This window comes from Ascaphus truei, chromosome 5 (genome assembly GCF_040206685.1).
Source record: "Ascaphus truei isolate aAscTru1 chromosome 5, aAscTru1.hap1, whole genome shotgun sequence".
Lineage (NCBI taxonomy): Eukaryota > Metazoa > Chordata > Amphibia > Anura > Ascaphidae > Ascaphus > Ascaphus truei.
Window position 1 is genome coordinate 273,950,080 of NC_134487.1, and position 25,122 is coordinate 273,975,201.

Below are 25,122 nucleotides of genomic sequence, written 5' to 3' on the forward strand. Positions count from 1 at the left end.
CTCCTGAACAGAGTCAAAACACCAACAGAACTGAACTGCTAACTTTAGGCAGTTCTGTGTCTTATATCACCTCCAGGAAAACAGACACCCTCTGTGTCACTAATCGTGGACACACAGCATGTTGTCACTTCCTTTGGGACATATGACAGCTCACCAGGGTTTGAGGGCAAACCTCCATGATTGTTGCTGGCAATCCTGCATACTTACCAGGTTTACTGCCAGCATGAGAAAGAGATATGTACACCAATTTTACACATGGCTACGCATGAATTAGGGCAGACCTGCCCACAAGGTAGCAGTCGCCCAATGACAGAGGAGGCGGAGTAGACCGCAGGTGAGTATGATGTTGGACTCGAGCAATTACCTGCTCACAAGTTGGTCGCCCGGCGGCGTGACGCGATTCCCGTGTCCTCGTGGGGCAGCGGGACCTAAGCCCGATCCTGGATATGCTCCGTTGTCAAGCAGCGCAGCGTCCCTGGGTGCGATGTGGCGCGTCACCCGTGTTGTCACGAAGGCGGGACCTAACGCCGATCCTAACACCTACAACTACCAGCAACACTCCACTCATCACTACAGCAGGCATGGACTACATGGAACACTGCTAACCCATAGTGGTCTGCTGTCTTCAACAAACTCTCTCACCTTTCTTGCACCTGTACTCCTGGAGGAATCTGGCTGTCCCTTTTTAGAGGTTGAGTTATTGTTACAGCTTTTATCCCACTCTATATATTTGTAGCCAGGGTCCCTCCGGTCCCCCTGTCTCCCGGTTTCTTTCCCCCTTGCGTGTGTGCTGCTGTGGGGGCTCCCGGTGACCTCAGTGACAGGGCGCCGCCATCTTTGTGTTCGCGCGTGCGCGGAGGCTTGCGCATGCGCAGAAGCGATGCGGCGGCCATGTTACGGTTGGCGTGCAGAGTCGTGCGTGTACAGGGCGTCGCGCATGCGCAGATGCCTAAGCGGCGGCCATTACATGTAGAGCCTGAGCAGTGGAGTGTCAGGGAAGAAGTGGCAGCCATTACAGGGTTGCGCAGGCGCGGCAGACATAGCGTATGCAGCCCCAATGTTAAAGAGGGCCATAACGGACTACAACTCCCAGTAGCCTCTGGGGACTGCCCTTTCACCCACATCACGTGCAGCCTGACAGCAAATAGAGTTTGCAGCTTCTCCTGTTGGAGAAGGATACAATGTTGCACAGAGACCACGCTAGTCAGTTAGATCCAGGAAGAGATTGGGGAAGGTAGTGTACAGAGAGCAGTGCTCTGCTTTACTAGGCCAGAGAAACACCAGGCCCCAGGTAGGCCCCACTCCCCACTAGGTTTAGTGGGTAAGTTCATAGGGAAGGCCCTAAGGTAGGGACCCTGCCGCATTATATCTGTTGTAGTCAGGGACACAGCTGCAGTGCTGTGTGCTCTGACAAGAAGAGACAGTGTGGCTTTGCAGTGCAGCCACAGCAGTTAGTTTGGCAGTTTCAGGAAAGGCCCCTTTCAGTGCGAGGGGGGGTTGCTTTCTACAGTACAGTGTTATGTGATATCACCGGTGCCAGTTGCATGCGGTTATCGCGGCCTGCGTCTGGGCTCAGACAGGCTCTACTGCAAGAGACATTCTGTGGGTGAGACGCTCCACGAGGGAGACACCTCACGTGGAGGCAGATTCCTGTTCCTGCGTCAGACCCTTTTTGAAGAGCTTTACACCCGGGCACGGACGTGTGCCCGGGCAGGTATCTATAAGTGCACCAACTATACACACGTGAGCAGCGCTGCCACAAATCTGGGTGGGGGTCCAGGACACTGGGACACTGGTGCCGAGCACCCAATTATTGTGGGCACTGTATGGTGGTGGGACATTGGACACGGTGGAGAGTTGCGTCCTGCGTGACGCGTTGGCCAGTGGTACTCCTAGTCAGAAAGGGGATACACATATTACGTTATCTGTGAAGCTTTGGTTATGTTGCATATACAGTAAACTGTTCATATATATACTTCGGTGTATGTACTTATTGTGTATGTGGGTCCTGTGTAGGCAACCTTCTACACTCCTAGAATCCTACACAGGTGGAGGCGCTGTAAACCAGATCGTTCCAGAGGATTCACCCCAGGTTCCCAGCAAGCGGAGGCTCAGGCCTCTTGTGAACCTACAGGTATATGCACCACACCTGGTAACACATAGGTTCCCCCTCACATGCACTCTATCTGCGATTGGGGTTGGGGGAATACCCGTTACATATTTATCTTTTTATGTATAGATTTATAATATTTATTCTAAACTTAATTTTAAGCATTGTCTTTTTACTGTTGAGTATCACCTTGTGTCATAATTTATTACACCACTAGGTGGTCCTGCTATACTGTTTTTTTCTGTGTTTGGGTGAGTGCCGATAAGTTGAGTTTTTGGAGTCTACAGTTTCTGGAACAGGCACTTTTAAAGCCCTGTTCTTGAGCTAATTGTCCACATCCTAGCACAGCATACGATTCTAGGGTGTGGTCTGCCTGCCTGCAAAGTGAGGGAGTTAACCCTTCAGTCCCTCACAACAACAACACACACACTTACCTTGGGGAAGTTGGCTCCTGCTTCTGGCGCACACCGACGGGCGAGGGAGGCATGAGAGAGAGGCCTGCAGCACCTGGGGAGAAATGGGGCCCGGTGGCAGAGGCCCCCCAGTAGCCACTAGGCCCAGGACAGGTTCTCCCCCCATCAGTGGCCCTGCTTCTAACTAAGCTGTCTTTCTCCCGGCTCTCTCTGCCTCTCTCTCCGTGTCCCCTGCCTCTACGCATATCTCCAGCTCCGTTCAGTGACATATTAGGACATCCACATCACTGACAAAGCCGGCTTCTGTTGGGGAGATGCATTGAGAAGTGGAGTTAGAGAGATAGAGAGGCAGGGAAGCACGGAGAGACAGGCAGACATGGAGAGAGAGGCACAGAAGCACAGAGAAAGCAGGGAGAGGCGTGGAGAGACAGGTTAGTTCTCTATCTCCCCAATAATTCATACTGGTACGCAGTACCGGCACTTACTGTTTTACTGGTACTGTGTACTGGCCTACTTTCAGCACTGAGTTCTGATAAGGTGTGAGGGGATAGGATCAAGAGGGCACGTGGTCGAGGGAGAAGGGAAAATCAGCTTAGAAACGTCCAGCTCTGTAACAGGAGAAAAGGGGTCAAAAGCGGAGGAAGGAAGTTTAGGTAGAAGCAGAGAGGAGGGGGAAGGGACAGCAGTAATCTCGTGGTGGATAGCACCCACCTTGCTTTTGAAGTGGTCGGCAAAGGCTCGAGGAGAAGTGAAGAAAGTGAAGAAAGGATGGGAAGTGGGAGGTCAGATGAGGGAATTCAATACAGAGAAAAGACGTGGATTGGGTTTGTGAGTGTTGATGAGTGAGGAAAAGTAGTGTTATGTATGTGATACTCTTTTATTGCATTAGGCTAAGGCCCTGCTGCACATGCCGGCGCGCCCGCCTTGCATCCTGGCAGCGCATGCACGGTTCTTCACCGCGATCTACGGTCTGTAGGGATCCGTTTTAGGTGCGGGGGGCGTGGCAAAAACAGGTCAGGTTGTCGGGGCCATGACAGGGGCACGGCCATGATGCACATTTTCTGATCTCTGTGTGTGTGTCTATCTGTGTGTGTCTGTCTGTGTGTGTGTGTCTGTGTGTCCAGCATTGAGGCCTGAGCACGGTTGAGGAAGAATCCAACCCCCTGTCGGCGATCTCCCCTCCTCATTGGCTCCGTCACAATCCTATTGTAGTCCCGGCTGGCTGACGCGTCACAGTGCGAAGTGAGCCTGGCAGCGTGGAGGGACTGGGGCCGACTAGGAGCTGGCGAGTGGCGCGCACGCAGTTGCATGCGCCGCCGGATGCAGCGGGACCCAAGCCTATGAGATCATTATAACCAGTACAGCATGTTTAAAAGGAACTCCATTATGGATGGCTAACTGGGACTGCATACTTCATTGTTCTCTATTTGATCACCTACTTGTTGAAAACAATCCTTTATGTTCTCTTCTGATGACCTGATTGACTGCGGTATCTTCCTGGCTTGCCCCCAGTGAACTGTGTTATCTCCGGCACACACACCGCTTACTCATACTTCTGCTTTCAAACAAGTTACTGAGTTTGACATTACATGATGCAGTTAACATTTTCGTTGCCACTGTGATAGTATCCAATTGCAATGTATGTATAGCTTTATTTATATAGCGCCCACAGTGTACTCAGCTCTTTACAAAAGAGACAATGCAATACAGGAAATTATATTAGAATTAAGTGCAACAAACAATATCAGACAATAGGAAAGAAAATCCCCCCCCCCCCCTGAAGAGCTTACAATCTAAATAGCATGTTGGTAGACTTACAGAGACAGCAGGTGAGGGTATAAGTGTAGTGGATGGCAGTGCTTGGCCATGATGGTTGGTAGGAGCGACTGTGGGTGTGGGAGAGTAACCATAAGTCTAGGCTATTGAAATTCTTCATTTGAGAGGTGAGTGTTGAGGTTTGACCTAAAGGTGGGGAGAGAAGTTGCTTGGCGTATACTGAGTTTGAGCGAGTTCCGCAGTTAAAAGGGCAATGGGCTGTTTTGGAGTCATGGGATTCCCAGCAAAATGTCTAGCGATTCCCAAACCTTCATTCAAAACCTTGAGCCACACCAGGGTTTAAGGATAATTAATCCATTGCATAGATGAAACTCTGCTGATCACGTAAAATGTTTTATTTCAATCTGTGAATGATAATTTAATTCATGTGATATTGATCCAACCTTGGTTTGGTTTAGCCATTTGAGGTTTTCTTAACATCTTCAGTGTATTAGTGAAATATATGAAAAAAGATCGACCTCGATCTTTATCACCAATGTGGTCTTTTAATAATATGTTAAGATTGAAGTTTCGAACATAGAGGTTGGGATTGCCACGTTAAATATTTTCTAGGGATCCTGGGGAAGTTGGGGTTAATTGTACATGTTTGTTAGTAAATATTGCAGCACCCCCAGTCTTTTCAGCCATGCTACTGTACACCATAGTATCTCTGCACTGCCTCCCCCCCCCCCACATGTTCCAGCCTCTGACAGTACACCTTAATCCAGGGGTGCGCACTCTTTTCTCCCTGCACCCCTTCCCTGTTCGCGCCCCCCCTCCTCTGGCGTCAAATGACGCCGCGGGATCATGTGACATCACAACGTCATGTGACCCCGCAGCGTTATTTGACGCCGGGCTACCATGACGACTTGCTGCTAGAAGCCGAGGTAAGTTAGTTACGGAGGCCTCGCGCAGTCATTTAATTTAAATGACTTGGGGGAGAGCGCGGGACCTCTGTTACCGCGGCGTCCCTCCCAAAAATATCGCGCGCACCCTTGCCTTAATCTCTGCTGTTCCAGTAAATATCCATACAAGTATGCAGGTCTGCAATGATACCCTGTTCTTCCATGATCTAGCGGATCCGTTGCTGTTTCAGCACTGGGATTCTTATATTGTTATCCAGAGGGTTAACAGCTGCCTTGCAGCTGCTTCTTTCCACTGATTGGCTGGGTCTGGCTCTGCCTTGTGCATTTCACTGTGTGGTCTAGGAATGTGTCAGATTATTCCTGAGTGTGAGAGGGAGGAACGAGATAACGAGTGCTGCGCTGCCTCCCACTGTCACATACAAGGGCACCGAAGGGGTACCATCTCCCCCCCAACATGGGGAGGCGGTTTCTGATTTTGTGGTTTCTGCCCTGCTTCCTGGCTGCCCGGATCCAGGGACACAAAGATCTGGACCAGAAGTCGGTAAGATAGAAGTCAGCCTCCCTTGGATGTGTGATCACCTTTATTTATTATTAATATTATTTTCTACATTTCACCATGAGGGATAATAAAAAAAACACATTTAAACTCTCACTGATCTGCTGCGATTCTCAGATTTGGAGTCAGTCTTACTGACTTTTAGCATCGGCGTCTCATAGATCTCAACAGACTCACTGCTCGCAATCAGTATTTTACAATTGTAATGTAATTTTCTGGTCCATAATCCCCAAACTTCATTCAATTTGAATCCTTTGGAGGTCGACGTCTCTGTAAGGGGACAGTGACGTACAGTAGCAATAGCATAAATACGTAACAACAAATTGTGTAATAGAGACAGTCGGCATTTGCTTCCTGTGCAGGATCATCTTTACTGTTATTTCCCAAATCACTTGCATATTTTTGTTGTGCTGTACAATGGGCAGTAAGAGACAGTGATATACTGCAGCAATAGTATAAATATGTAACAGCACGCCATACAGAGACGATATTATAATATAGGAGGCGTCTCTAGTGAAAGAAACAGGGTACGTGAGATGTCAGCAGTTCAGGGACACTTTCCCTACTGATAGTCAATGTCCAATTTGTTTGAAGACAAAGGTCAGGGGATAGGCTTCCTTAGAGAAGGGGGTTGTTAGGATCCCTGAAATCCAGGAGGGGGTATCACATCATTTTTTTTTTTTTACTTCTGTCTAAAGTGACTGTTTTGCTTCATATTGCCACGATCTGGCTTAACAAGCCACCGGTTTCCAGCCCTTCTACTAAAACCACGTTAGGGGACATATACTATATAAAACCAGGGCTTCGCTTTGTTATCTAAATCACCATATTGTAGTCTGTAGAGTTGCTCGGAGTCACCATATTTTCACCCTCTTCTGTTTTGTACACAATCTGGCAAATTAAGGTGTATGAACGTTTGAGAGTTCAATCTCATTCCATTTCTTTGTCCCTCTTTCCAGAGCATTAGTGAACTCAAATTATCCTATCTTGAAATCTCCCTTTTCCCAGAGAAAATTACATTGAGGTTTATAGACTGCAGATCACATTCCTGGTGTATATCCTTAATATATAATTTTCTGTGCTGGCATTAAGGGACTTGAAAACGTAATTGCTGGTGCGATCTTTAACATATTTCAAACCAATGACAATTTCACAGCACAGTGTGTTAAAATGCCTGGTAAAGAAATCTCCATGTCAAAATCCAGTTTACAAGATAATCTGCTGGTTTTTACAACTCCTCCAGTGCCTTTTTGACTGTCTGGGACTACCGAGAAGTGGGACTGGCTCTCAGTGGGTGTTTGGATGTAAAATGATCAAAACAACATGTGGTTTGTGTTAACACTGCATAGAAAAACAAGCAGCCACAGCCAGTGGGGTCTACACGAAAATTGGATGCAACCTCTTTCCGGCTAGAAAAAGCTGTAGTGTTCTCTGGAGCTCTCTCTTAATACTGTAGTTAGATGTAGCACACATCCGTATCTGATGTGTGTGCTATTTTCCCCTATGGTTATTTGTTTTACTCGTGTGCTTACAGTCACCTGATTGCCTTTTCATTTGGAAAGGCAATCAGGTGACCTGATCCTGATCCTGATTTGCCTTTTCATGCGGATCCTGATTTGCCTTTTGATTTGATCGTTTATGCGATTTTATTTTCTTCTCCATCGTGGCACCCTATCCCTCTGCTAGCTGCCCCATCTCCTGCTGCTCCAATCTCCTGCTCCTCTCATCTCTACAACTCCCTTTCTCCTCTTACTAGGGGGGGGAGGGGGGCTGTATTTCACGTGCCTTGCCTCACTACTAACGCATTCCGCCTTATGTATTATTACCGAAGTTCTCATCTTACACTCCTGACTGTTTTACCAGAATGCCTATTCATTCTTGACCTTTCTCAAACACCGGAGCTGCCCTGTAGCTATGGTTTTTTTTGGCCAAAGCCATCTGTCTTGTTTTAAAACCTCACCTCTTTTCAGCTTTTAAAGCTTGGTGTAAGGACAAAAAGAACATTTTTGTTCACAAATGACATAACTTCCTGACACTTCATATAGTGTTGGCCCCGGCTCTCGTCGGATGGCTTTACCAGTGGTGTTATATATATCACATGGCAGCTCTGCAGAAATAAATCTCGCTTAACAAATCATTGCAATGTACAGGGCCTGGAAGCACAACACATCCATAGTCTGTGGTCATGTTCAATTACAATCAAACATTTCCCCAGCTTTGTATGTATTCTATATTGTAAGCCAAATCTGCTAACCATTGTTTAGTCCATTCTTATAAACATTGATACAGTAGCTGCTCAACTGATTGTGCTATGAATTGTAATGTACATTGAATTTAAGCATCCACTGTGTGGGATAACTTATTACCGATGGTCTTAGGCCGCGATTATAGTGCGTGCGATGGCATGAGCGGTGCAAACAGAATGCAGCAGCTCTATTGGGCCGGCCATAGTGCGCGCGATGGAGAGCAACCATGTGGCAGAATTTCAAGCCGACAAATAATTTTGGTTTTTTTCACGTATCAGCCTCCTCACGTGAGCGGTTCAGCCAATGACTGTGAACCAGCCCGGTGACACGTCCACCACACCTCCCCATGGCCTCCATCTAGAATGCGCACATCGCTCGGACGCCATGCGCGCGCCTGTACTATACACGATGCCTTACACTGTTGAGGTGGTTGGAAATGTAAATGTTGTCCTGAATATTCCTTAAACAAGTGGCGGCTGCTCTCAGCTTCAGGACGAGAGACTAATGAGAACCTAATTAATCCCTTTATCCTTCAGTAGATGGGTAACTGCCCCCAACCCCCTTCTGGTAGAATCGGGCAGTGGCAAATAATACTGTAATAAATACTTGTACTCGCTAACATAACTCCTTTGCAGAAATGCATTGCAGGCCCCTCTGGAAACATAGGGGCTCCGGTAATAGTACTATGTAATCTAAATAATAGTAGTATCTAATCTAATAATAGTCTAAATCATTATTGCTACATGGATCATCTAAGCAGTATTTGTGAGAGCCTCCAGCTTTATGGTGAATCCCAGAGGTGCTCAACTCCAGTCCTCAAGATCCCTCCAACAGGTCAAGTTTTAAGGATATCCCAGCTTCAGCACAGGTGGGTCAATCAGAGGCTCAGTCGAATCATCACTAAATGTTGCTCTTGGGGAGAGAGCTGAAAGGGTTAAAAATACAACATAAACACAACACACAAGGAATACAGGTAGTGTCCTGGGTTGTGGATGTGTTGTATTAGCACTGCAGAAGGAACTACCATTACCTAAAGCTGAAGGCTGGTATCCTTACACAGGGATTACTTGTACCAGGAACTTATTTATTTATTTATAATATGTGTTACCAGGAAGTAATACATTGAGAGTTACCTCTCGTTTTCAAGCATGTCCTGGGCACAGAGTTATGATGACAAATAATACACGGTTACAAATACAGTTACATCAATTTCCCTGCAGATAAACAAGAGGTGGTGTGTCTCAGCAGACCCTTCCGGCTGTCCGGATCAGAAACATCCTCTGATGTGCATTAATATGTAGGGATGTGCACACCTGTCGCTACCGTGTTTGTGAATTTTTTCACATTTTATTTTCGCACATTTTGGCAGATATTTTGCCAAGCTTTATAGGGCTAAAAAAATAATAAAAAGTCTTAAATGGTGAAACACATATTTAGTACAGTACCCATGGACTTATATACCTTCTAAGACCTGAGACACGCTTGTTAGCACACCTTTCGCTATTTCAGTGTCTGGATCAATGTTGACGAAGCAAAAAATAAATGCTACATTTCGCATTGGTTCAGAAAGCGCTACAAACATTTTGCACTTGCCTTGGCAATGGCCAACTTTATGAACGCATGCACAAAAATAATGATATAACTGGTGTCTGTGTTTTCCTCGTCCCAGGTTGACTGTTACAGCTCCGTGGATGGATCTGTCTATGATTATGGGGCCCTCACCATAGACGGGAGTCAGTTTGTCAACTTCAAACAGTACGAAGGGAAGATGATGCTGTTTGTGAATGTGGCGACATACTGAGGGCTCACCCTGCAGTACTTAGGTACGGGAGGAGGTTAGATACCAGCAGTGGGGTATCCAGAGATGCAACACACTGGAGACTTCAGAAGGAAGAGATTTTAAGGGTTATGTTGCAATTGGTTGCTGGTTTCTCTGATCAGAGGTCAAAGGGTTTATTCAAGTAAGCATTAAAGTAGCCAATTGCACCGTAATCAGCCGTTTCGGTGGTTATTAAAGAATGCCCCAAAGGCAGAAATTGCACCACTTTCTCTGCCATATTTCACTACTGATTGTATCTTCGTCCTGTAACCAAACCGCTAGTTCTCCCTAATCTAATTTATAAATATATACATATGGGAACAGACCAGCACTTTTTGTTAAAGATTTGGTCTTGGGGACAAAACCAAGGATTACCAGTAGAAGAACACAGAATCTCAAGGACAGCAACACAAAAAGCACTTAATACAGGTGAAGAAAGCTATTTTATCCCATATGCATTAACAAAATGCCATACAAAAATAGTGATGTACAGTACCTGTACAGTCTCCAGAAAGCTAAAAAAAAATTCCAGGGCACATGGCCAGCTTTTTAATGAATATATATGATCTTAAACAGATTTCTTTACCTGTGGTGCAGTGTTTTGCTTTCATTTATAAAAGTGATGCCCTTCGCGGTCATTACCCATGCAGAAGCCATAGCGATGTCTGTATTAGGCTGCTTCCACGCTGCCGCTGACCGCCCTTGGTACTCGGCGCGGTCAGCACAATCAATTTAAGTCTGTCCGGCAACGCTCACGCGGCGCGCCCGTGAGCATGCGCGTATGCTTGCGGGCGCTGGGTGCTTGCCGAGACAAATTAAATTGACTTTGAGGCGGGCTGAGGGGTCACATGACCTCAGTCAATCAGCGCCAGTCACTGTTTAGGCCACGCCCCCCCAGTCGCTTACAGGAAAAGTTGCAGGACAGTCCAACGCTCATGCTCGGAGAGTTGGTGACCTCACCACTCGCAAGCATGAGCGCGGTCCGCGGCACAGGGGACGCAGCCTTAGTGGTTTGGGTTTAAAGAAGTGTTATCATTATAGCTTGGCAGCCCTTACAATGCAACGAAATAAAAATATTAAGCGTTATTGTGCTGTAATGAAACCCCCACAAGTCGGGGGAAAAAAAAAAAAACGTTGGGATGGGACCCATGTTTTTCATTCATTTTGTGGTTGTGCTTCAGTAGACGTGGGAAGTAACAGCGAGTGATCCAAAAATACAATTGGCTGACGATGCAAAAAATAAAAAAATATATGAAATATACAGGTTATAAGACAAAATGTCCAATAAATGCATGTATTTTAAATCGCACCAGATATAATGTATGTAGGGTAGTGGTTTTAAACCTTTTTTAGGTAAGGAACCTTATAATTAGATCATGAAATTTTGGGGAACCCCATCCCTCTTGGTTGCGACGATCCCGTGGCCATAAATTGGACCCAACTTCTGGTGGGGGCAGGGGGTTGTTTGCAGTGAAGGCCGGGCCGCAGTGGGGGATCCACATTCCCGGGTCAGTTGTCCCAGCTCTCCCCCTGTTGGCCACGGAAGCCTTTAGAGATGCCCACAAAACCCCAGTTGAAAATCACTGATGTAGGGTCTATGATTATGAAAGCACTAGCCTTTACTTGCTTCAATCATTTGAAAATATAAGGGAGCACTTAGAACGCCAAAATAAATGATGTGCTCATGTATCCAATCTACCATGGGAAAAATTTCAGGCCATTATTGTACCAGAAACAGAGAAATAGTAATATAAGAGAAATGGCCCACTGATATAGCATCTATTGTCTCTAAGAATAATGAGGTGAAGGTTGCATGGATAGGAGTTTTGGAATATGATCTTCTTAAATATTGTATTTTACTTTAATTAGCCCCTGTCACCAGAATGTACATAGAACACAAAGTACATAGAATGCAGATTCTAAGTGGAAAAAAACTACACAATGAAGTACATACAGGCATACCCCGCATTAACGTACGCAATGGGTCCAGAGCATGTATGTAAAGCGAAAATGTACTTAAATTGAAACACTTCCTTTTTTCCACTTATCGATGCATGTACTGTACTGCAATCGCCACATACGTGCATAAGTGATGTAAATAACGCATTTGTAGCAGGCTCTATAGTTTCCCCGCTTGCGCACAGCTTCGGTACAGGTAGGGAGCCGGTATTGCTGTTCAGGACGTGCTGACAGGCGCATGCGCGAGCTGCCGTTTGCCTATTCGGCGATATGTCATTACTCGCGAGTGTACTTAAAGTGAGTGTCCTTAAATCGGGGTATGATTGTAGTTACTCACAAATGTGAATGATAAATAAAGCTCTGGATTACAGCAAACCCTCTTGAAGATCCTTAACATTTGAATACAGTTATTTTTATGTGAACAAAACCCCCCCTTATTAATTTAACATACTCTACCCCTCCTGTAGAACTGAATGCACTACAAGAAGAACTAGGTTCCCATGGGCTCACCATCATGGGATTCCCTTGTAACCAGTTTGGACAGCAAGAACCTGGAAACAATGAAGAAATCCTTTTGGGATTGAAGTGAGTGGGACATTGAATAGCCATTGGTTGTAATCATTAGTACTAAAAAAAGGTCAAAATGTTTTGTTATTGTTGTGATTCCACCACTGAGGTGGCTACATTATTGCCTCTGAACTATAGGAAATATCTTTGTATTAAGGTTTTTCACATTTAGAGCTATACATATAAGCCATTATAACCCTTCTCTCTATTTACCCTGCCAGATATGTGCGTCCTGGGGGAGGCTTTGTCCCAAAATTCCAGTTGTTTGAGAAGAAGGACGTGAATGGGAAAAAAGAACAGAAGCTATTCACATTTCTGAAGGTGTGCAAAAAGTCACCACTTGTTTAATCTCTACTTTAATTACGCTCACACCCCTCCCCAGGGCACTGAGCCACATTAAATGTTTAGGGCAACCAATCAATATCCAATTCATATGCAAACTAGGAACATTCACCTGTGTTTGCATGTGCATTAGGCATTCATAAAACGTGGGGTGTGACCAGTGGTTTGCAAACTGGAGAACCATCGATCCGTTTAATAATCAAACTGTTGCTTTCACTCTTTTGTGTGAGATACAGTATGGGTTTAATAGGCAATAAGCATCTTATTTCTGTAACATAGATGTAATAGAGATACACCACGTTCATTTTCTGTGTCACATTCTGCAGCAGAATGACACACACTTATTGGGCCATCGCCCCGTTTATTACCATGCCATAGGAGTGACGTCAATTTCCGCTACTTCATTCTTGCATCTGTCGCGGACAGTTCAGATGGGAACTTCTGCCTACAAAAGCTCTAAATACCGGGGGGTTCTGGACCAAAAATCTATATTTAAAGAAATAGGTGAATGAGTGAGATTCTATTAAACTATTACACTAATGATGTTGAGAATGATTGATTAATTGATTGAGTGTGATTTTGTTGAAGTCAGAGGACAATAACGTGAATGAGTTCAAATACATTAAACTGACACCCAGGCCGTGAGATTTCAGAGGCATGTTGTTGTTTTGCATGGAGAGCTCCATATTAGTAACCCTAACATATTTTCAATTATCTTCCAGAATGCCTGCCCCCCAGTGGGTAACAGTTTAGGCAATCCAACCAACCGGCTCTTTTGGGACCCCATCAAGGTCAATGACATCAAGTGGAACTTTGAGAAGTTCCTTGTGGGACCAGATGGACGACCTGTGAAACGCTGGCACCCCCGTACACCTGTGTCTGAAGTGAGGAGAGACCTTGTCTCGTTCATAAGATCACAGCAGGATTCCCAAAGAATCCTCCTGCTAGAGATGGAGCAGAAGTAGGAGTTTGCTATATTCGTGGGCCAGCAGCTCCCATCCCAGCTTGTATCTGTCTGTGCTGTGTCTTTGAGTGCTCAGTGGGAGACCCGAGGTAAACTAGATCCCATCTGTATGAAGGGCAAGTCCAAAAGCACATGGGTGTGGGACCTGTCTGGAATCCAGCACAGGGGTGCAGCTGCTCTTTAGTGCATTCAGACTGCTGTGCCTCTCTGGGATGGGCTCAATTTGCCACAAGTCTCCTGCTTGCTACTCGGGCTGTAGAATGGAACCTAGTCGGTGCCAATCCTCAATAAAGCAATGTCTGTTTATAATCAGCCTCTCTGACCCTTGCAAGTATTGACTAATAATGGAGGTGGTGGACGAAGAAGCACAGTATGACACCAGAATGATAAAGACGGGTGAGGGATAATGCCTCTTCATTGCCATGTTGAGGAATAAGAATGCAATAGAAATAAAATGCAACTATTTACATAATTGAAGCAGGTCTGTGGAGCTGAACCACGTTTATTTCAACTCAGGGACCCGTGCTTCCTGAGATGATTACCTCCATTGGTGCTGCCAATAGGAGACCTGGTTGGGTTCACAATATGGTGGTTTAAAGGTCCGGCGTCCTGCAAGCCAATACGAAGCCGCCTTGTCATCCCTGGTGTCTTCCTATTGGCCCACGCGACATGGGAGCTTTAAAAGTGCACAGAGATAGCGCAGCACCTAGGGAGGAAAGTATCGCTGGAAGCAGGGGGTTCCCGGAGCAGAAATCAACACTGTTCAGCTCCAGAGACACCCTGCTTCAAACCAATCTAAAAAAACACAATAGCATAGTGTCGCCTGAAGTGCACCTTTAAGGTATAGGTTACCCACCTCCCAAAACAAGCTTTTTGTGCATGCTATTCTCCGAGCAGCTAAAGAAAACTAGCAAGATACTTTAATGCCGACTGCTGCCTCTAAATAAAGCTTCGTTAACTTTTTTCTTCCTGTTTAATCTCCATATAAACACAAGGTCACACCATGGATCATATCAACAGGCCAGGCTGGATCATGTTAATTCCTTTATTAAAATATACAGAATGTAAAGTTAAACCTTCAAGAAGAGGTTCATGACAGTGACATTTTGTAGTAAACAGGCCTAGGAGGCTTTCAGAGGTAAATGGATGCATCTGACAAAGTTAGCCAGAAAGCACATCATGTTGTCTCATACATATAATAAACCTTACTATATAGTAAAGTGACGGAAGGGAATCACGGACCATTCAATGTCTTCATTGTCACCATTCAGTTTGCAAGTAAGACTTGATACACCACTGGCTCTTTCTGTCTCTGTCACCTTGTAGTGGTTGAGTCAAATTCAACAGGTCATAGGTTGTGTTTTTTGTCTGTCACTGCAGTGAGAGGCAGACTTGAAAGACCATTGGTCTATTTGTTTCACTTATGTCTGTACTACCCTGTAACTCTGACATAAAGACAGTGTCACTCTTCACTACTATTCCATAAGGACAAATGGCAAAAATCCGTCGACATGCACCTACTGCTGGTTCCCACCTCCAGGGGAGTTCTGCTGCCCCTTTATTCCTAACGTGCAGTTTTAATCTGCTGTTACTAATGTTACTTCATTACTGTGTCTGTAAAGCTTGGACGTGTGTTAGTTGGGAGCAATGAAGAGCAACGAAGAGCAAAGTCTCGAATGTTTACCGTGTCACAATGTACAGGATGTCAATAAGCACATAAAAACATAGAAAATCTTAACAATTCTCAGTAAAAGTGGGTGCCACTTTCTTATTTTAACATGCAAAATTTGCAAGAGGCAAATAAAAAAAACACCTCACATATACCATTTACAAGATGCTACTTATGCAGCACTGGACACGTTAACCACGGGACACTTACATTTCAGGCAATCAAAGCAAAAATCTTGATGAAGATCATAATAAAACTAAAACACCTTATGCATGTACACAAAAAAAAGTTTTCTGTTTACAGTAAGTGTGACTAGAGTGCACATACTTCGTTTTATTTTCCTTGTCACTAAAAGGCAAGATGTTAATATATAGCATATTTATGTAGGTTATCACACCTGTTGTTTTAGTTCATACTCAATAAAAAAAATATGGTTCACAGAATGAGAATCTAAACAGAAGCCACCTCCAACGTACTCTCTGCACTCTGTAGCCACCTGATCAAGTTCAGCCAGGTCACATATTTAACTCTCATACCCCAATTGAAAAATATGGACCTGTTTTGTTGATCTGGAGTCAAGTGGAATACCATCCCAAACTGAGCATGTGATTCCATCCCAAAAGTTACACATTAGCCCTTAACCACCAAAACATGCTATCATATCCTTATGTGAGCATCCCATCTGAACACAAACTCAATACATCGTCAAGCACCGGAATAATCCGTTCCAATGTTCTCCTGCCCCACGCTCAGGTGGGAACCGACAGATTTCCTCTCATCACACAGAAAGTAACGGAGTCAGGTTGGAAACAATTCAGACCGCTTTGGTTCAGAACCGTGATACAAGGTTATATGCAATGGTTACACACAAATATAAGTGCACATACAAATGCACATAAACTACAGAGAAAGAGGTCACCTTCATAGCACTTGCTCAAGTCGGCCTCTGTGGGTTTGGTGTCCCACTGCCAGGGACATCTAAAATAAATTAACACAGTTGTAAATAATTAGCAAAAATGTAACTGTAAAAGGGCTCTGGGCTACTGGTCGTGACTGCAGAACTACTCAAGCGAATTAGCCAACCACTGTTTATCCTTATATATAACTCTCACGTTCTTCTTCTGACTTTTGTTTTTAGATAGGAGCACTAGTCAAATACAGTCGAACGCAACCCATGTATTAAAATCTTGAGTGGGATGTCTTTCTTGTTAGCATAACCCTCTGCAGTTAACTGAGCGAGAGGGGAAATAAGTATGGCCAATAGAGTCTTAAGACTTTGGTCCATATTTAAACTAAGCTGTGCCAAGTCATAGGACCTTAAATGAATAGACCATAAGCTGCCTTGGCACTGTTTAATAAATATGGCCCCTTTTTCCGGAGGAAGTAAATATTCCAGTAGGGACTGTTGCCCTCCTTCATTTTCTACCTTATGATGCTTTAATGTCATGGGTTTTCAATCACAGTATCCTAATTGTTTAGGTGGCTATTTAGATTGGGGCCATTAAACAAAACCTAGCAATGTATATGAGGTCAGTAACCTGTTTCCTTCTTCTTGGGTCTTAGCATCTCACCTCCTTTGGGATTCTGGGTCCTGGAATGGACATTTGGGACTCGCCACTGATATGCAGGCTGTAAAGAAAAAGGAAGAAAAGAAACAGTGAGGGCCAGGTTTATTTTCACTCGCAGGTTTAGAAAGGAGAGACCAGGAAGAAAGTAGAACTCACTGGAGGAATATTTGGCAAATCCTGTATCTGAGTGTGTTCAGGGGGTACAGCTGCAGGCGGGTAACGGATCGGCCAATCCTCAAATCCAGGATACATTACGCCAGGTGGACTGTAGGGATACTGGTATGGAGGACAGAGAGGTCCCAAGTGGGGATCAAGAACGTACCGTTCTCCTAAAGCCTGCCAGGCAGAGAAAAGGGGAGCAAAAGAGCCTTGACTTAAAATATTGCAATGAAGGGCTATGGGAGACACCAGCAGAAGTAATGACAGGAGACTTGTGTTTGGTGAAATAAACAAACAAAGGCTTTTATTTAGCCAAAGTTCAGCAACAAATAAACCACAGCTTTTCCTCAGCCAAAGTTAAGCAGTTCAAAGGATAAAGTGCAACAGGGGAACAGACCTTAGTCAAAGTTCAGCAGTTCAGAACACCAGCAGCAGGCTGCACTGCAGATTGCCTGTTTTTAAAGGACCCAGCCCAGGTGGCTAGTTAGTGCTCCTGACTAGGTAGGAGTTAACAGTTTGTTGGCTACCCTGCTACAAAGGCATTCTTCTTGAACTAAAGCTCCACACACAGCAAAGCCCAGTCCAAGTGTCCACAGAGCTACAGCTCGGTCGTGCAGCAGTGCTGCCAGTAGATGGTAAAGGTTGATACAAAAGAAAACAGAAAAATACAAATGCATAATATAACTTCATTTTCTGATCTACCTCCCAAACATAGATGAGAAATACAACTTTGAGAGGATGAAGTGAATTGAAAACTAAAGTGTCCCATATAAGCTACATTAAATCAGGGGAGCACAAACTTGTGGAGCTGCGCCCCCCTCACCTTGCTCGGTAGCGTCTAATGACGCCGCGGGGTCACGTGACCCCGTTACCATGGCGACAGCCGAGTGATGTCACTCCGCATAACACCGCAGCGTCATTTGATGCCGCGTTGCCACGTCGACGCATCACACCAACGCGTCTGAACCCCGGTAAGTTTGTTGCAGAGGCCTCACATGATCCCCCGGCATTTCTTTTTAATGCCTCGGGGAAGAGTGTGGGGCCTCTGCAAGCGCCCCTCCCAAAACATCCCGCGCCCCCCACTTTGCGCACCGCTGCATTACATGACAACCAACCACTCCATGAGCGATATGTAAACACGAAGAAAGCTAAATTGTTATGAAATTCTCTAATAGCAAAATTGTATATTTGTTGCGGTTTGTGACACCTTTTGAGGGACCAACAAAATGCAATAATGTATACAGTGCTTTTAAAATCTCATACAGTAGGTTTCTTCATCAAGTATATTTGTATCATAAAAAGAGACTTGTGAGGTTTCCAAATCTCTTTCATGTATGAAGAACTGGTTTACTAGAAAGGCATCACAGCCTGTGCCAAGCCTACCCAAGACCAATACAGCTACTAGGACTTCATTGAAGAAGAATGAAAGGTTTATTTTGTTTTAAATAAATCAATTGCTCATCATTTGAAATGTAATTCCATTAGGATATGCTGCAATTTCCTCAATCCCTGTTAATGCTACCCTGCCATGACGCAAGATTTGTGACTCATCATAATGCATAGATTGTGAATCAATAAAACGCTGATGCATAGTAACACGATGCAGTCATCACTGATGGTACTAAATTACTCTCTACAGCTGATCCTGACAACCTAGAGAAAAAGGACAAAAGTTACTTTTTTGGGGGGGGGGGCTCTTTTTGCATTATCATAATATAATGTGTAGCACTATAAATGAGACTAAAAGCCGACATTTGAATTGGGTGGCGAAAATGTTCTTCTAAGCCAGTGGTTATCTCAACCTTTTTTTTGGATAAAGAAACCTATAAATTATGAAATTCTGCGGAACCCCAACCCTCTCTAACAGCGCGTCTGAGATCAGATGCATTATAAGGAACCCCAACCCTCTCTAACAGCGCGTCTGAGATCAGATGCATTGTAAGGAACCCCAACCCTCTCTAACAGCGCGTCTGAGATCAGATGCATTGTAAATTCTTCTGTATTTGGTACAATTTTCAAATGACCTGAAAATTGCAGGGAACTATTTAGGGAGGCCCACGGAACCCCGGCGAAAAACACTGCTCCGAGCCCAGAGTGTTAAAATAAGAGACAGATGTGTGTGAGAAAGACGACACTGAAATTGGGAAAGTGATGCAAGAAATGGGAAAACATTACACTTTTCTCCTTTTACCAACAAAACAAACCCACTACATACATACATACACTGTATTATAGTGCATATATACAATATTCTGACCCTAAATATATGGGCAAGTAAAAGAGAAGACGCTGCGCTCAACACCCCTTGGCTTCGTCATGCGTACAAAAGGGAATGCAAAAGGTTAACCCCTTTGCTACTGCTTGCCAGACATTGTAGCGGAAGGCATGGCTCGCCCCCCTAGCAGCGAAGCAGATACATTCATAAACGCTGCATTGCTGGAGGGGATACACGCAGACGAATGCATGAAGCATGATGAATTAACCCCTTCACAATCAGAGAGGACAGTAATACAAAGCTTTGCAGGGGATCAACCAAGGTGTTGTGACTTGCGAAAGGACACACCACTGGTTAATTAGTACTGATAATTGATACTCCCTGCCCACAGCAATGTGACCTCTTTATCTGGATTCCCCCTTAAAAGGTGCAGGACCCAATGAACCCAGTGGCAGTGATCCAAGGGGTTAAATCTAGATTATTAAATATCTGCAAAAATCAGATCCCATAAAGTATTTTTTCTTTTTTAAGATGAGACATGAGAGGGGGGTTGGTTTCCTCTGGCTATTCTCCTGTGTGTGTGATATCACAATGTGCAGAACATACTGTATGTTGGCACAGGTAAATTTCCGGTCTTCTCCCACGTAATCTTTATTGACTAGCCTGTCCCCGCCTCCCCCACTCAGAAGTCCCTGATTAAAAGAAAATTCTTCATTTCAAAAGAAACCAAAACAGCCAAATGTTTATTTAAAGTCTCATAACAATTGCTTAAGGAAGACAATTGCATTGTTAAGCAGTTTTCTAAATGGGGCTTTTTTGGCAAACCAACAGAGCTGGCACATATACCACGTCACACACGGGTGTTACCTGCTGCCTCAGTGCTTCACGAGTATGTTCCTTCTCCCTTTGCAAATCTTCCTGGCAAGAATGCAGCTGTAAAGAGAAATATGGGAGAATAAGACCAAGGGGGCCATGGTAATGGCTCAAATGGACAAAAATACAGCCGTTATATCAGGGGTGGATCAAACCCAGTCCTCAAGGGCCACCACCAGGCCGGGCATTAGGGATATCCCTGCTTCAGCACAGGTGGCTCATCCCCAACACCTGGCCCGGTGGGCGCCCATGAAGACGGGAATTGACCACCCTTGCGTTTTATGCTTGCCAATGCCTTGGGTTAGTCCCACATTCTCTGTTTTTCACATTAAATAACAAATGCTGAAAGCACCATGGCATTGCTTTTTAGGAGTGGAAGAATAAGAAGAAAGGCTATGGATAGGTTTAATGAAGTAACTGGTCCCTCTCCACCAGCACTCTTATTCTGAGGTAGAATGACTGGCCAAGCTGCCCGACACATTTTGGGTGGTACGAAATGCAAAGCGGTAGAGCTCATGCTTTTGGAAGCATGTAGATTTTTGGTTACTTTAAGGCTCATTTAGTCTCCAATATGACCTGAAGAGATCTTACTCTACCTGTGCACAGACCAGAAACCCAGGAGGAGGTTGGGAGATATGGTGGCTGTGGGAGGATACCCAACATTTACTGCAGGGGGGTGGGCTGAGAAGTACCTAGAAGATGAGGAGCAGCAGTGGCATCATTTTACCTGTGTGTTGATCTGACTCAGCTGGACCTGAAGCTGCGTGGTCTGTTTCTTCAGCTCCTCCTTCTCCTCGTTCATTCGCTCTCTGTCTCTCCGTTCCTTCTGGAAGTCCTCTTCAAAGATCTGTACCTGAAAGCAGACACGGCACATAGGGAAAGAAGAGAGAACGCCTATCAGAAGAGTGTGCTGGCCATATTCTCTCTACGTGGTGTACGTGGAAGATTAGGGGAAACACAGCGCTGCTACGGTGCTGTGCATGGTAAGGGACGATCCCACACCGATGTAGGTACTTGGGATTGGATTGATTGCATTTGGGAGACACTGGCCATCAAAGCAGTTTGATCTTTATTCTATTCATAGGGTGTCAATATACAATTGAAACTACTGTCTAAGTAAAAGTACTGATATTGCGTCACTTCTATCAGGTATAAATTTGGGCTATTGCAGCGATATATTAAGTATGGCTTCACCAGTACCATTAAAGGAGCAATCCAAGCAAGCGATTTAAAATCCTTTTATTTTAACATAGTTTTGAAGCAGGGGATTTCTCCGGAGCGAAACCCCATTCATTTCAGCTCCGGGGACCACCTGCTGAAGGGCATGTCACCAGATATTGGCCGATGTAGAAAACCTGACCTGTTTGTGACCCTTGGAGGACAAGTGTTGGCCACCCCTGTGATACAGGATACATCAGAATGTTGAATGTCTTTTTTAGATGAAATTCTCTGTGGCCAATGACGATATGCTTCCAATTGTCCTTCGCGTCCATGCATAGAACTTACAAGAGCAAACAATCCCAGGGGTCCTCACATGGGTTGGGTTTTAAGCAAATTTGTTGTCGGTTGTAATACCTTTCAAGCATACACTTGAGGAAGAGACTTGTGAGTTTTTTTTACAGCTCTGTACACTATAATCCCACCTGTAAAGAACTCTCCTAAGAGTGATCACAACCTACAATAAATCTATATTGTTCCAGATCAATATGGCTACCTGGATTTTGTGATTAAAGCACAAAATAATAATAATAATAGCATGTTCTTGTACAGCTGCTAGTTTTACGCAGCGCTTTACAGAAGCTTTTTGCAGGCACAGGTCCCTGCCCCGTAGAGCTTACAATCTATGTTTTTGGTGCCTGAGGCACAGGGAGATAAAGTGACTTGCCCAAGGTCACAAGGAGCCGGCACCGGGAATTGAACCAGGTTCCCCTGCTCCAAACTCCGTACCAGTAAGTGTCTTTTACTCACTGAGCCGCTCCTCCTCTCCTGAAGGCCCATATTTACTAAGCAGTGCCATGCCAAAAGATACTTTCAGACGCTAGAAGCGATCTTCTCGCCCATTTTAGCGAACGGGCTGCAGGGTCAAAATTCACCTCATAGCATGGCACGGCTTAGTAAACATGGCCCATTGTAACTTGCCACGTCACATGGAACTGGCCATGAGTATCAGGTTCTCCCATTCTATAGACACCTTCTGTAATCATTGGGTCACGTCTTCTTTCATAATGTGCTTTACTTGTAGCCTTTATGCAAAATAAGTAAACTGAATGTGGAGCTTCTAGATAATGAAGTCCAAAGTTCGCCAACAGCACCAAATACTTGGTTAGGACAAAGCCACCATATATGACTTGCGGACAATACATTTTGCCATAAATCATTGTGCAAAATCAAAACGGCAGTAGACCAAATATTGCATTTGTTGTGTCATCTTGTCTGTCTTTAAGAGGCCATTCCCTTCAATATACCAACCATAGAACAGCAATAAACATGGCTGGATCCAGGAACGTCCAGACAGATCTTCACCAGCGACGAAATGAAATCAAACATATTCCTTTGTGTTTTTGCGATAAAGGTACAGTAATATCACTGCGCTACCACAGAAAGTGCTTCAACCGATCTCAATATAGTCATTTGCATCTTCTTTAGTGCCAAGACATCCGATCACCTATGTACCACAAAATGAGAATGACCTCAAGGCCCCTGTCTAGATAACAAGATCGGACTGGACTTTGTCAAATGACTACAACACATTAAAGTGACTAACAGTACGAGCCTCTGACAAGCCGTGCTTATCTCTCTCGGGACCAATATCTATAGTTTAAAGGTTCACCTCTAGGAACTGAAGTCATATTAAACGTCGAAATTGAACAACACTCGACACAATTGCACGGGAATCACATGAAAGGAAGAAGTCACATGAAATAAAGAAAATACATTGTTATCTGCACTTAAGTTGTTCGGAAGCTGATAAACAAATCCTTCTCTTGCTCGTTTGTATACAATCAGCCACTTCCGATCCTGTGCCAAACGTGCGAGAATATTCTTTACTTTTTGCAGATGCAGAAAACAAAACAGCACTTGGAAACAGCTAGGAGGGATTTTAATGCACGACAGCTGAGAAAAAAACAGGTGTAAAATGTGGCACTGCAACATCACGTATCCTATGTGGTCTGTAACCACAGGCCACCATTCATTTCCAAGGAGTCTGATTTTTTTTTCTGATTTGTGACAGCTCGTACCATCTATTTTTTATCAAAGCCGTAGACGCAGAACAAACCCAACGCTAGCATGAAAACATGTTCCATATTTGTGGAGTGGTGATTGTCACTATGCAAATTAGTGTTTAGATTGTGTTTAAAAAAACAAAAACCCCCACAGCAAACACAGCTACAAAGCATGTCACAAAAGCAAATAATGCAGAACACCTGGAACTTTGGTAAAAACAGAGTGATTTATTTATTTAGTACATCCACGTGTCGGTCCTATTACAGCAAAGGAGGAAAGTCCTGTAACAGAACCGAAACGTTGATGGGGGTGGGGGGAAACCCGGGCAACCGTCCCGGGCCTGGTGGCTCCGTCTGGCCTACACTAGAAGTTGGGCGTAACTTGGCTGCCTGGCCTCTCTCTGCCTCACCAGCTGGGCCCATGGTCCCCGCCACCCGGCTGGACGCCGCAGGCACGGAGGCCCACACGCAATAATCGTTGAGCACATACTGTTGGTGGGATTTTAATTATTTGTTAATCAGTCTGTAAACAGGGTGAGATGAGACAGGGCAGGTGACTCTGGCTTTTCCCTTTTGTATGATGTCACTGTGTGTTCATCAACAACTTGCACAGCTAAGGCTCCCCAGTCTCCTCTGTCCCCCTTTTCTGGACTGAGGTTAGAGGAAGCACTTGATTGGCAACTACTCCTCCATCCAGGGGCTCAAATGGAAAGAAAATCGCTCTTACTCTATATTGTCCGAAGCGTCTCTTTGGGCTGTTTTCACCAGGAAATCCCCAAACTTCTTAATGTTCAAAAAGAGCAAACGTTTCCTTTGAACACTACTTCAACGTAGGAAGCTAATTACATTGTTTTATATACTTTAAAAAAAAAAATGTATATCATAAAACTAAGGGTTTGCATCTTTAACCATTCTAGGTGTCACATTCTTCTAAACCATCTAAATATTTGTATTTCATTATGCACTGTATAATAATAATCTCAGTTTGGGAGATGGAAGGGAAGAAGCATTTTCGCTGCACTGTGTCCACTCAGTGGGAAGACCCGGGTACCTGCTGTTTGAGGATGTCATTCTGAGTCATAAGTTCCTGGTGCCGGGAGCTTCCCGTGTCCTCTGCCGAAGTAGTGAATGACGGAGACCGAGGGGCTGCACCCTGCATCTTCAGAGCTTCTTCAAGGGCCTGCAAAGATACCAGGAAAGCAAGATTGGCTAATACGTTTTGGGGGATGGTTTGGGTTGTTGCCGGCCTTTTAAATGATTGTAAATCAAAGCTGTAATATTCAACAGATGGAGAAAAACGATATTTACCAAAACACGGTCACTTTACAACAACCCCATCATTTCTAAGGTTCACTCAAAATCTGGATCTTTTATAGTTCCCCTTATATTTATTTTAACCAAGATGCCGGGAACTAGGGGATCCCCCGGAGAAAAAGTACAAGTCGTGTGTTCCTGTTCCCTCCAGGGGAAACAATGGTTTAACTCTTCCTGTTGGCCCATGTGACGTGAGGAATTTAAATATCAGGAAGTACTGGTGCTACTTTTACTGGTAAGTGTCTCGGGAACCAGCGGAGCTGAAATTAACACGGTTCAGCCCCAGGGACTGAAGTGCTTCTCATCCCGGTAATAAACAAAAAATTTCAATGAAAAAAAACAAAAAAAACATGATACATGATCCTTGTATATGACAGAATGAAAGGATGCAGAGCACAGGGCAAATGTCTATGATAGATGTCCAATTGTTATTATCATCATCA

The 25,122-nt window shown here is 44.6% G+C and overlaps 2 protein-coding genes across 9 annotated transcripts in view; one reads left to right on the plus strand and one right to left on the minus strand.

Annotated features, from left to right (window-relative positions):
- The first annotated feature begins 5,545 nt into the window (after positions 1 to 5,545).
- On the plus strand, positions 5,546 to 13,969 carry GPX3 (glutathione peroxidase 3). Its single transcript, XM_075602116.1, has 5 exons — positions 5,546 to 5,745; positions 9,676 to 9,829; positions 12,252 to 12,369; positions 12,573 to 12,672; positions 13,416 to 13,969. Exons 1-5 carry the CDS (start codon positions 5,659 to 5,661, stop codon positions 13,656 to 13,658), a joined length of 702 nt encoding a protein of 233 aa, XP_075458231.1. The 5' UTR covers positions 5,546 to 5,658; the 3' UTR covers positions 13,659 to 13,969.
- A 719-nt stretch (positions 13,970 to 14,688) lies between these two features.
- TNIP1 (TNFAIP3 interacting protein 1) overlaps positions 14,689 to 25,122 on the minus strand; it is a 99,421-nt gene continuing 88,987 nt past the window's right edge. For 5 of the 8 annotated variants that reach the window (XM_075602111.1, XM_075602113.1, XM_075602110.1 and 2 more), the window contains 6 exons: positions 24,417 to 24,545; positions 20,869 to 20,994; positions 20,136 to 20,201; positions 17,051 to 17,230; positions 16,865 to 16,955; positions 14,689 to 16,304 (listed from right to left, as the gene is read on the minus strand). In XM_075602111.1, coding sequence (XP_075458226.1) covers positions 16,261 to 16,304; positions 16,865 to 16,955; positions 17,051 to 17,230; positions 20,136 to 20,201; positions 20,869 to 20,994; positions 24,417 to 24,545 — 636 coding nt within the window. In that variant the 3' untranslated portion in view covers positions 14,689 to 16,260. The remainder of the gene's footprint in view (positions 16,305 to 16,864; positions 16,956 to 17,050; positions 17,231 to 20,135; positions 20,202 to 20,868; positions 20,995 to 24,416; positions 24,546 to 25,122) is intronic. The other 3 variants (XM_075602112.1, XM_075602114.1, XM_075602115.1) reach the window with 3 other exon arrangements.